Genomic DNA, 13,552 nt, shown 5'->3' with positions numbered 1-13,552 from the left:
GATTCTAGACTCTAGAAAGAGCAGAGAGAAGAGCAGCAAAATTAGGGAACTGGAGGGTAAAACATATGAAGAATGTTTACTGGAACTGGGTTAGAATAGAATAGAATAACAGAGTTGGAAGGGACCTTGGAGGTCTTCTAGTCCAACCCCCTGCTTAGGCAGGAAACCCTACACCACTTCAGACAAATGGTTATCCAAAATCTTCTTAAAAACTTCCAGTGTTGGAGCATTCACAAGTTGTAACACTGATTAACTATTCTCACTGTCAGAAAATTTCTCATTAGTTCTAGGTTGCTTTTTTCCTTGATTAGTTTCCACCCATTGCTTCTTGTCCTGCCCTCAGGTGCTTTGGAGAATAGTTTGACTCCCTTTTCTTTGTGGCAGTCCCTGAGACATTGGAACACCGCTATCATGTCTCTCCTAGTCTTTCTTTTCGTTAAACTAGACATAATCAGTTCCTGCAACTGTTCTTTATATGTTTTAGCCTCTAATCCAGTCCCCCCTCATCTTTGTTGCTCTTCTCTGCACTCTTTCTAAAGTCTCCACATCTTTTTTACATGGTGGCGACCAAAACTGAATGCAGAGTATGTCTAGTTTAATGAAAAGAAGGACTAAGGGTGACATGATAGCAGTGTTCCAATATCTAAGAGGTTGCCATAAAGAAGAAGGAGTCTGTGTATTCTCCAAAGCAGGGGTCTCCAACCTTGGTCCCTTTAAGCCTTGTGGACTTCAACTCCCAGAGTCCCTCAGCCAGCAAAGCTGGCTGAGGAACTCTGGGAATTGAAGTCCACAAGTCTTAAAGGGACCAAGGTTGGAGACCCCTGCTCCAAAGCACCTTGAAGGCAGCACAAGAAGTAATGAGTGGAAATCAACCAAGGAGAGAACCAACCTGGAACTAAGGAGATAATTCCCGAAAGAACAATTAATCAGTGGAACGACTTGCCTCCAGAAATCGTGGGTGCCCCAACACTGGAGGTTTTTAAGAAGAGTCTGAACAACCATTTGTCGGTATGGGTATAGGGTTTCCTGCCTGAGCAGGAGGTTAGACTAGAAGATCTCCAAGCTCCCTTCCAACTGTGTTATTCTGTTAGATAATTGGAACTCTCCAAGGTTGACGATAGGACTCCTTGAGAGCCGAGAATAATGGTGCAAGATTAGCTTGCCATACCCAATAACCCCTTGGTTGTTTTCTGCTCCTTTTGATCTCTGCCTCCACAGCATTCCAGAATTGCTTACATCAATGAATAATGTAATCAGCCGATTGTGTAGTTTTCCATGATGGTTGTAGTTATCAATAAGTACTCTAATTGTGATCCCCGAATTGTAAGTCTATTTTTGCACCCATTTTATTTTCTTCCTTCCTTAGCTTGGGGTTGAATAAACAGCAGGTGAAGACATGCTGTTCATGTGTTAGGTGTCCAGTTTAGTACTGACCTAAATTTAAGGCCACAGTTGGGAACTAGAATTTCTGTTGCTAAGTAGGGCAGTTGTTAAGCAATGCAGGTACTGCAGTTGTTAAGTGAATCAAGCAAATTTGGCTCCCCCCCCTCATTCAGAGGTGGGATTCACTTTCCTTTCCTACCGGTTTGCTAAAACTCATGCACACAGCCTTCTGCGCATGTGCAGTAGTGATGCATTACATACAGGCAGGTGGGCGGAGCCTCCCACAATCACTGCTACTGGTTTGCGTGATCCGGAGAGAACTGGCTGAATCCCACCACTGCCCTCATCCATAGGAAAGGTTGCACATGTTGCATGATCCCAGGGCCCTGCAACCATTGTAAATATATGCTGGTTACCAAGCACATGACTATGGGGATGCTGAGTGAAAGTCTGACTCAAGGGCTCCCTGTAGAACAGAGGTGGGGAACTATGGCCCCTTTAATGATTTGTGGACTTCAACTCCCAGAATTCCTGAGCCAAGTCATAAAAAGGCCATTGTTTCCCACCTCTGCTGTATAAGATAGCTTTCCAACTGAAGATTGGGACATCACACTGATGAGCAAAAAAAAATGTTTCTGCAAATAGAGAAACAGAAAAGACTTCTTTCAATAAAATATCCATCTAAAGCACTTATCCTTTAAGTAGATAAATATGTCTGCTGGAAAAGTATAAATGTAAAAGGAATCTGAGAGCTGAGAGCTGACTTAGTTTCCCAAGTCAGATTTTTAACAAGATGTTACTTCAGATTCCACATTGAAATCTTAATATATCACTCTGCTTTGTTCTCTCAGCCTGGGTACACTCCTTCTGGAATGAACACAAAGCACTCTTGCTTTAGAAAACTACAGGGGCAGAGTGACCTTGCAGGCAGAATCATGATCTTCTGTCAGGAAATGACAAATCGCTAAACATTTTTTTCACCTGCTGGAAAGATTATGCACATTTAGTAGTACAAGTTTGCTTAGGATGAATTGTCTGATGCAGTTTATTTTCACTTCTCTTTCTTCATGATGGAAATGGGTGGAGGGCTGAAGGAGAGACGGGATAAATCCAGAATGAATTCTTTTGGAAGACTGTTATAAATCTCCTTCCTCCCTTTTTCTTCCCATCGCTGTTAAAGAAACCAACATATCCCAAATTCGGAATTTTCTGAAAGTGAAAACAATTAACCAATGCAATGGTTTGCCTCCAGAAGTTGTGGATGTTCCATCACCGGAGGTTTTAAAGAAGAGATTGGACAGCCGTTTGTCTGAAATAGTACGTGTATCATCCCACTCATTTCAGAGAATATTTCTACCTTGCATCTTTCAGAAGAAAGTTTGAGAGAGAAACTCTAAAATGTGTTAAAAGACTAATATTTCTTTTTAATCATTCTTGTTGCGGATGTTAATCTGACTTGTGCCCTGCAATTTTTCTACTTAGAGCCATCAAAAATGGCAGCTGAGTTTGCCATATTTCTTCCAGCTTAGCTGCAGAGAGTTCTCATCAGCTTTTTCCATCCAATAATAAAATTAGCTTTGGGGTCCTTTTTTTTTCTCCAGCAGAACCAGTGGTGAGATCCAATTTTTTTTTACTACCGGTTCTGTGGGCATGGCTTGGTGGGCGTGGTGTGGCTTGGTGGGCGTGGCAGGGGAAGGATGCTGCAAAATCTCCATTCCCTCCCCACTCCAGGAGAAGGATACTGCAAAATATCCATTCCCTCCCCACTCCCGGGGGAAGGATATTGCAAAATCTCCATTGCCACCCCCCTCTGGGATCAGCCAAAGGTGGTATTTTCCAGTTCTCCAAACTACTGAAAATTTTCACTACCGGTTCTCCGAACTGCTCAAAATTTCCACTACCGGTTCTTCAGAACCTGTCAGAAACTGCTGGATATCACCTCTGAGCAGAACCCACTGGGACATTAGTGCACACCTTAAAGCATTAATAGTAAGGCGTGTTCAGCAATAATTGGCCAAATGCCATCTTGGTTAACCAGGGATTGAGAAGCACTAAAAGAAATTCAGGGTTGGCTGGTTGAGATTAATCAAGAGTATTTCAGTGTTTTTTGCTGGTTGCCTGAGCCTGAATGTAAGCATTAGCAATTAAAAGGGTTGTTTGGTGGGCCAGTGTAATGGGAAGAATGAATAATTTTAAGAATTAAGAAATAATAATAATAATATTTTAATTTTTATACCGCCCTTCTCCCGAAGGACTCAGGACGGTGAACAGCCAGATAAAAACAGTACAATACATGACAATAAAATCACTATTTAAAAAACTTATTCGATATGGCCTATAAAATTAAAATATAAAATACATAATATAATATAAAACCCCATTTAAAATCCAATTAAAAAACCCATTTTATGCCAGTCCTGCTCGGAAGAATAAATATGTCTTCAGCTCGCGGCTGAAACAGGAGAAACAGGAGGAAGAACCCTACCAAGGTAACAGGCAGTTAAGTGAAATCTGAGTGAAAGTGAATGAAAGGCAAAGAGTATCTGGGTTAGCTGATTTGCATCCCTTCCTTCTGATAAGGTTAAAGATATTTATGGGTACATATCCATAGATCGTTATTCCATTTTTTTTCCACATTATTTCATGTGCCGCTTGAATCTAATATCATTGTGGAGGGTTTTTTCCCCCCTTACTTTAGATTAGTCCAGCACAATTTCCCCAGAAATAGTTGTCACTCTTTGCTTTGGAGTTTATCCTTTGCAAGATTTGTTAAAATTGCAGTCTTTAAAGATTCAGAGTCCTAGATTAACTGCACATTGTTGCTAACCAAGAGGCGTGGAGACCGACCAGCCATCTAACCTAAGTCTCATCACAACTATCTGGTTATTTGTTCAATTCCATTCCATTCCATTTCATTGAATTCACTTCCCATGGCCACCAATCTCAACATGGTGACTCTGGGCAGCTAACGGTCATTAAAAAGCACAACGAACATCACAGATGAAGTATATAAGTGGCCACCAAAATAAACTTAAAGTACAAGCCAACAGTTACTTTGTACCCAACAGTTTAACTAGTGTTCATTATGTTCCCTATTCAATGGGAAGTTTTGATACTGCCTGTGGGATCTTCTATTCTAACTGCTTAATATTTAATATTTTCCCCTAATTGCTCTCTCATGCCAGTGAGCAAACTCATCCATTCCCTAAAACTTCTTCCTTCGTTCCCTCCTCCCTCATTGTTTCAGAGTTGCGAGACTTGTTCCAAACATAAATTTGTTGCCATGTTTGGGAACTTGTATGTACTTTTGTTTCCAGAAAAGAAAATTATAGGCTTTACTACATGTGTGATGGGAGTGCACAAACTTTCTCCAAGGATTGAGACTCTTTGGTCCTCAAATGTTGCTGAGCTTTACATTCCATCATCTGACAAGGTTACTCATGTTGACTATGACTGCTGGCCTAGCATTCTGAACCAAGATTTTTGGTTTGCTGTTCTATAATTTTCAGTCTGTGAACAGAATGTGTCTAGATTAGCTACTACAATTGGGAAGCTTGCTAAGTATTTGGTATTTAATTTCCAAATTAAATTCTCAGCAATGGCCAGGTTGGGGAACTCCTGATGGCAGTGGACGTCAACAAAATAGATAAAATTAAAAAAAAAATATCGTTGGGAGTGGCCAATGATAGATGTAGCCTCTTCAACCTTCCTAGTTCAATTGACAATAATAGAATATTAAATGCTGAAGCGATAAGCAACCATTATTAGTCAAGTTCATCCACAATGCTGTTCCTGCAGAGCAGGGGTGGGCTTCAAAATTTTTAGCAAGGGATTCTTTGCCGGGTTGCTGGGTGGGTATGGCCATGGTGGGCGTGGCCTAATCGGACTGCACCATGGCGGCAGGGGGGGGAGGCGTTTTTGCCCTCCCCAGGTTACGGAGGCTTTCCTTGAGCCTCTGGGAGGGTGAAAATGGCCAGGCTTTGGAGGCCCTCTGGAGGCCGGAAACAGGCCTGTTTCCTTCCCAAACCTCTGGTAGGCCCATTTTTTGCCCTCCCCAAGCCTCCGTGCATGCCTTGCACTTACCTGCATCCAAAACAGGCCGCGTGGGGACTCCTGCGAGGGATGAGATGCGGTGGGTGAGGCCAGCCAGGAGTGGGATTTGGAGGTTTTCTGAACTGCACAGAATCTTAGTTAGAGGTTCTCCCGAATCCCTGCGAACCCCCAGCACTCCACCCCTGCTGCAGAGTCTCATGAAGATCATAGCCCCATCCTTTTCTCATCATAAATATTTGCACCAGGTAAGTTTCAAATAGAGAGAGGGAGATGGCTGTGGTTCCACAGATAGGTTGAGACAAAGGGCAAACTATTTATGAGATAAACCCATGAGATATCCGGGCTTGGTTTATGATTAACCCAGAATCTAGGGCATTTGGTCCATTTTTAAAGTGCATTGTGCTGATGTAAATACCTTGCTTATTGAACTAAATGTCTAACTCATAGAATCATCTATTGTAATGTCCTTCCGGTTAAAGACTACTTCAGCTTTAATTGCAACAATACAAGAGCAACCAACAGATTTAAACTTAATGTTAACCGCTTTAATCTAGATTGCAGAAAATATGACTTCTGTAACAGAATCATCAGTGCTTGGAATACTTTACCTGACTCTGTGGTCTCTTCCCATAATCCTAAAAGCTTCAACCAAAAACTTTCTACTATTGACCTCACCCCATTCCTAAGAGGACCATAAGGGGCATGCATAAGCGCACAAACGTGCCTACCGTTCCTGTCCTATTGTTTGTTTGTTTTTCTTTTCTTCTTCCTATATATATATATTGATGCTTATACCTCCTAATATTTACTCATATATATGTTTATATACTATATAATCCTTTTTATATGATGTTGTGACAAAAATAAATAAATAAATAAAAAATAAAATAAAAAAATGGCATATTCTATAGATGGGGCATTTTATTTGCTCTGTGCTTATGTTTCTTCTAACATCCCTCTATCCTTGGATTGCAGGTCGAAAGTTTAAGAAGTTCAATAAGGTCAAAATGCTAAGAGCCTTAGATGTTGTCGCACTCCAACAGCCAGCAACCCTTCCAAATGAAAGCCAAACATTGGTGCAGAGGCTTTCTTTTTCACCAAGTCAAGACATTCAATTTATCCCTCCACTGATCACTGTCTTACAAAGCATTGAGCCTGAAGTCGTCTACGCAGGTTATGATAACACAAAACCAGAGACTCCAAGTGCTTTGTTGACCAGCCTCAATCAACTGTGCGAGAGGCAGCTCCTCTGTGTAGTCAAGTGGTCCAAGTCATTACCCGGTAAGAAGGATCTTTGGATGTTGGAAATTGTGTCACCCGGTTCCATTGTTTTCAGGGCACTGTGGGCAGTTCTGAGCAACGTTGTTTATGAAGAATGCTGGACATTGGATACCATAATATTGGATGCCATAATAAATTGTTTTCTTTTACAAAAAATAAAATGTATGAAATACACACACACACACACACACACACACACTTATATTATTTATATTTATATTTACATAAAAATTACATTTTGGATTCTACATAAGGGTGATAAGCCAAGAGATCAAGTTTGGGAAGAAAGGAGGAAAGAGTTAGATATATATGAGCCATAGTGGCGCAATGGTTAGGGTGCAGCACTGCAGGCTACTTCTGCTGACTGCCAGCTGCCTGCAATTTGCCAGTTCAAATCTCACCAGGCTCAAGGTTGACTCAGCCTTCCGTCCTTCTGAGGACGGTAAAATGAGGACCCAGATTGTTGGGGGCAATAGGTTGATTCTGTAAAACCACTTAGAGAGGGCTGAAAAGCACTGTGAAGTGGTATATAAGGTATATAAGTCTAAAAGCTATTGCTATATTTAGCTATAGTATCAAGAATTAATTGAAATCTATATTGCAATCTAAGAACACCTACTATCTTACTACCTTACTATTTTACTACCTTAGTGAGACCACACCTGAAATATTGCATCCAGTTTTGGTCACCACACTACAAAAAATATGTTGAGACATTGGAAAAAGTGCAGAGAAGAGCAACTAAAACAATTAAAGGCCTGGAGACTAAAACATGAAGGTTGCAGGAATTGGATATGGCTAGACTAGAGAAAAGAAGGACTAAGGGGGACATGATGACAATATTCCTGTTCTGTCCTCCCTCGCCTCCGTCCGAATGATGGCTCAATTAGCCGTCACTATCAGCTCTGGCAGCAGAATAGCCAGCGTCTGCCAAGAGTCTCCATTATCTTCCACGACGCTGGTGAGTCACCCAGAAACAAACTTTAGCTCTTAATCAGTGGATTTGCCTGTTACAAAGAGACACAGCAGCTCTGGCTGCCTTTTATATCCTGTGGGGTGTGGCTCCATGACTCAGCACTTCCTAGGCCTGCCCCACCCTTGCTTCTGTTGTTCCCTCCTCTTCTGCCTACGAAACCAAGCCTGATTGCAGTCATCTGGGTCTGCAGATGTGGCCTGGGGGGGAGGGGAAGAGTCAGGGGATGGGAGCCTCGCTATCTCTTCCACCTGGCCTGTTTCTGGCTCCTGGAGCTGAGCCAGGGAAGCCGGTGCTCCTGAGGTAAGTCCTGACGGCCCTTCCCCCTCACTGTCCAAGTCACTTTCTGGCAGGAGGCCCGGCTCGGGGGGCGCAGACACAACAATTCCAGTATTTGAGGGGCTGCCACAAATTTTATTTTCCAAAACACCAGAGGGCAGGACAAGAAACAATGGATGGAAACTAATCAAGGAGAGAAGCAATCTGGAATTAAGGAGAAACTTCCTTAAGTGAGAACAATTAACCAGTGGAACAGCTTGCCTTCAGAAGTAGTGGATGCTTCAACATTGGAGGTTTTAAAGAAGAGACTGAACAGCCACTTGTCTGAAATGGTATAGGGTCTCTTGCTTGAGCAAGGGGTTGGACTAGAAGACCTCCAAGGTCCCTTCCAGCTCTACTCAAAGTATCCTAAGGAAGCACAGCTCTTGATCTAGTAGTTGAGATGTTGGTCCACGAATGAGAAAACTGAAGTCTAGTCCACTCTCAGTCCAAGAGGCTCAGTGAGTGATTTTGGACCATTCCGTCTTTTGCAGCCCAGTTTATCACACAGCATTACTGTGTGATATATACCTTTATATACTTTATATACCATCTTGAGCTCCTGAATGAAGTGGGAAATATAAATTTGATACACAATATTAAACAGTAGTATGACACAGCTGAAGAATATTAGTTCAGGAAAGATTGGTTCAGAATGGATACAACTAGGGTTTAGATTATAAGAAAAGGTTTTTCAGAATGTTTAGTGGCATAAGCTATCCAGCTTATGGGGCAGCATGATAGCTCAGCAGTAAGACACTGGGCTTGTCAACTGGAAAGCTGGCAGACCAAGTTTGAGGTCTGAGCACCACACAATGGTATGAGCTCCTATCCTCACCCCAGCTCCTGCCAATCTAGCAGTTTGAAAGCATGCCTAAACTATCCAGCAGCAGACCAATGTAAGGAGATGGAACAGGGGTGAAATGAAAAAAATGCTACCGGTATTTCTGACGATCAGCTGTTCCGCATGATTTATATTCGCTAGAAATTCTGCTTTCTAGCGAATCTAAATCACGTGGCACAGCTGTTCCCCCTCCTCTCACTGTTCTACTTACCTTTGTAGACTCAGAAAAGGCTTCTTAATCCTCCTTTTTCAGCACTGTATGGTAGCGCCTGCGGTGCACATGTGTGTGAAGTGCACGTTTGGCATGTACCGCGCATAAGCGCATGAAGCAAACCGATAGCAAAGCGAACCAGTAGCACACATCGGAGCATTTCACCCCTGAGATGGATGTTTCAAAATTCTGGGCAGGAATGGAGATGTTGCAGCTGTTGGTTGGAGTTGCTGATCTTGGGGTTCCATTTGATTGCTTTTCTCATATTGAATCTTTCCATACCTTGTCTGGGTTTTTATCTGCATGTTCTGCATTTTTCCATTTTCAGTATTAAGACTGAAGCAGGAAGACTGGCAGATTCCTGTGATTGTTAAATATTACCTTTTGATAACAAGTTTTAAAAGTAGCATTTAATAGAATCCCACAAAACAGGGCTGATGACGGTAAATTCCTTTTCTGGATAACATCACTTAGCTTTTGATAAAGACCAGCTTTCTAAACTATGTAAGTTGGATAAGAATTCCCATTGCCAGCACCCACTGTGGCTAGTTGACATGATGGATAAGGATGACAGGAGTTATAGCCTGGGTGATATAAAATGTTAAAATGCAGGACCAGTAAACAGAATCTTGATGGGTTGAATTCAACCATTCCAGTCCATATTTTGGCTTTCACAAGACTCTTAGTGATTGGAGCCAAGACAATGTTGTTTTTAAAAACTTCAATGATTTAAAAGTTAAGCTAGTAAGATATATCCTTATAAAGTATTGTTATGTTTCAGATGTTTTATTAATACAACAGTAGGCAGATATAGAGCGCTGTTAAGTGGGATGGGTTAGATTTTTGGAAATCTACATATGACTGACTTTGATTATATAGTTTACTTTAGAACAATGATGGGAAAATATCATATCTTAACCCTATTTGTCTTCATTTGTTCACCTTGGGTTTTTTTCTGATTGCTTCTGTGAATAAGTAAAGAATCGAAGGATTAAATTTGTCTTGAAGAATGATTCTGCTACCTGCTAAAAACTTTGCCAAAATAGTTAAGTCACATAAAAGACAGTGGTGAAATCCAAATTTTTTTACTACTGGTTCTGTGGGCGTGGTGTGGTTTGGTGGACATGGCAGAGGAAGGATACTGCAAAATCCCTATTCCCTTCCCACTCCTGGGGGAAGGATATTGTAAAATCTCCATTCCCACCCCACTCAGGGGGCCAGCCAGAGATGGTATTTGCCGATTCTCCAGACTACTCAAAATTTCCGCTACCGGTTCTCCAGAACCTGTCAGAACCTGCTGGATTGCACTCCTGATATAAGATGTTTGAAAAAACGTCATTGTTAACTGTAGTAGAAACTTTCTTGCCATTTCATCTTTGCAAGCATTAAATATGAATCTGAATGACTAGAGAAGACATCTTAGGTAGGAGTTGGGGGTGAGTAAAAGATTCCATTTTTAATTATACAATATAACTTGATTGTGTCCTGTTGATTCCTGGATTTTCCTGGATTTAATGTCACTCTCAGCTGCACTCTAATTACCGTTTCTGTATGAATTCTGAGCCAGGAGAAAAAGGAGATTATAGTTTGGTCCTCTTATTTCCTAAGTATGTGTAACTTCTTCTGTGGTGATAATGCAGTTTTGGCCATTTTAAGGTATGTAGACTTTTAACAACCAGAACAATTACTCAATTCTGGGAGTTGAAGTCCACACATCTTAAAAGTGCCAATACTGAAACACTGGCCTAGTCTAAGCTAAGTGAGGGGAGCCTTCTCATCATACATGGTAGTAAACCAAAAATGCGACAAAATCTAATTACATATTTAGCATCCCTCTTCCTTTTTTTTCCTTTCTAGGATTCCGGAACTTACATATTGATGACCAGATAACTCTTATTCAGTATTCATGGATGAGTCTAATGGTCTTTGCGATGGGATGGAGATCATATAAGCATGTCAGTGGTCAAATGTTGTACTTTGCTCCTGATCTAATATTAAATGAGTAAGTATGATTCATGGTATTGTAAGTGATCATTTTTTTCAATTAATAGCGTGCTTTTGTATTTATAAAGCTTTAAATGGGGCCAACAGTTTAAAATAAAAGATAAAACAATGGTATTCCAATAAAAACAACCAAAATCATTATTAATGTTAAATTTTGCTCTTGCTTTCCTTATTTATATATTCTTTCTCCCAAGTTGTAGCTCTAAGTATCTGAAATGGTTTAACAGCACAGCATTGTCATTAAAGTAATTCAGTCTCCAGAATAATATTAAGAGTGGGTTAGGAATTAGGGAACTATTATCAAGACAAGGAATTATTGAGACAAATAAAGCAGAGTTTTCATTTGTTGAGGTGGTAATTTGATCAATGTTTTAACTGTTTCATTAGCAAAAAGCAGTTTTAAATTAGTGGACTGGGATGTAAGTGCATGGCTATGTAGGTTTTGGAAGTGACTTGATTTTGATGCGTTATCATATTAATTGTGTAATGCCCCTATTAGCAGCTTATGTGCAGTGCATTGTTCATTGACTGTCTCAGACCAGGACAGATTCCTGCTTGAGTTTAGAAAGAGTGCAGAGAACAGCAACAAAGATGATTTGGGGACTGGAGGCTAAAACATAGGAAGAACGGTTTAAAAAATTGAGTATGTCTAATTTAATGAAAAGAAGGGCTAGGGGAGACATGACAGCAGTGTTCCAAGAGGTTGCTGAAAAGAAGAGGGAGTCAACCTATTCTCCAAAGTACCTGAAGGCAGGATAAGAAGCAATGGATGGAAACTAATCAAGGAGAGAAGCAACCTAAAACTAAAGAGAAATTTCCTGTCAATTAGAACATTTAATCAGTGGAATGACTTGACTCCTGAAGTTGTGGGTGCTCCAACACTGGAGGATTTTAAAAAGAGATTTGTCTGAAATGGCGTAGGATTTCCTGCTTGAACAGAGGGTTGGACTAGAGGAACTCTTAAGGTTCCTTCCAACTCTGACTAATAAAAGTATCTTCAAGTAATAGAAACCTCTTGGGTCTTCAAAATAATGGCTAGATCTGAGAACAGCTCAGATTCTTGTAGCTAGAAGGCAGTATCACTCAGAATTAGCATTGTTGCATTGCCCAGTTGAGATGAATGATCTTCAGCATCCCAATTGTTTCTTCGTTGGCCCTCTTCTGATGCAGTTCATTACTGTATTGCTCCTACACAAGAATGACAGAATATTATGTATACAAAGATATACATAATATCTTTGTATATATCTTTGTATATATATAATATTATATATATATATATATATATATATATATATATATATATATATATATATATATATATATATATATATATATATATATATATATATACATATATATATATGTTTTCTGAGGTTTTCACGGGTGTTTGTATATAGGTCTTTGGTTGTTCGGGTTTTCTCCCGTGTAAAATTGGAAGTGTCTTGGCCAAGACACTTCCAATTTTACACGGGAGAAAACCCGAACAACCAAAGACCTATATATATATATATATACATACATACATACATACATATATATCTTTGTATACAAGCTCCCACCCAATCAGTTCAAACCCCCACTAGCAGTTAAAAAGGAAGAAACAGCTGCAATCACACATTGCTCCCAGAAGCACAAAGCTGAAGCCTGAAGATGACGAATGAGACTTCGTTGAAACGTCGCCAAGATACTTCCAATTTTACGTGGGAGAAAACCCGAATAACCAAAGACCTACATACAAACACCCGTGAAAACCTCAGAAAACAAAAGATATACATATGTCAAGTAAGCAGATCTTGTATAAAAAACTGTTGTGGCCTGTCGGCTGCCGGCCCCTGAGATGAGGAGGAGGCGTGGGACAGGGTCAGCATTAAGACAGCCTGAGAGCTCCGAGGTGGAAGAGGGAATGGAGTTGTCAGAGAGAGAGAGAGAGACAGAGGCGGAGCCTGGGCCGTCTGTCAGCCCTCAGATGGAGAGTCAACAGCCTCCAAGTCTGGAGATGGCTGATGAGGAAGAGAAGGAACAGCTGGGTCGTGTGCTTGACGCGTAGATGCTCAGAAGGCAGAGGAGAGGAGAGCAGTGGAAATCTGTGGGCCGATCTTTGGGATAGAAGAGCCACTGCTGCTAGCGAAGCCCCACTCTAGCTCTGGGGATAAAAGGCATGGGGCAGAGATGAATAGATGTGGCAGACAAGTATTCATCTTCCTGCTGGACAGACTTGTTAGTTGCTGTGAGAGAGAAACATTTTGCTGGGGCTGCTGGCTTTCCTAATAAAGGAATATTTGAGTTAACTTCAGAGGGTTTGTCATGTTTGGGGAGCTGGGTCAGAACAAAAACCTACCTCTGATATATTGGTACTACAACTTCTAGCATGTCTATATTATCCACTAGGCACAATAGGCACAAGGGACTATGTAACGTTTTCAAGAAATCCAGAAATATAAAAAGTAAATTTCGACTAACCAAAAGTTCATATATTTAAATT

General features: G+C 40.8%; 1 protein-coding gene across 1 annotated transcript in view; it reads left to right on the top strand.

The window, feature by feature from the left end:
• Positions 1-13,552, top strand: part of PGR (progesterone receptor) — a 99,653-nt gene that overhangs the window by 77,115 nt on the left and 8,986 nt on the right. Inside the window, exons 4-5 of the mRNA XM_058186323.1 lie at positions 6,412-6,717; positions 10,921-11,065. Of these exons, the coding sequence (XP_058042306.1) occupies positions 6,412-6,717; positions 10,921-11,065 (451 nt within the window). The remainder of the gene's footprint in view (positions 1-6,411; positions 6,718-10,920; positions 11,066-13,552) is intronic.

Source organism: Ahaetulla prasina, chromosome 5 (assembly GCF_028640845.1).
Source record: "Ahaetulla prasina isolate Xishuangbanna chromosome 5, ASM2864084v1, whole genome shotgun sequence".
Classification (NCBI taxonomy): domain Eukaryota; kingdom Metazoa; phylum Chordata; class Lepidosauria; order Squamata; family Colubridae; genus Ahaetulla; species Ahaetulla prasina.
The sequence above is the reverse complement of the archived record's forward strand: the minus strand, read 5'-3'. Positions and strand labels throughout refer to the sequence as shown.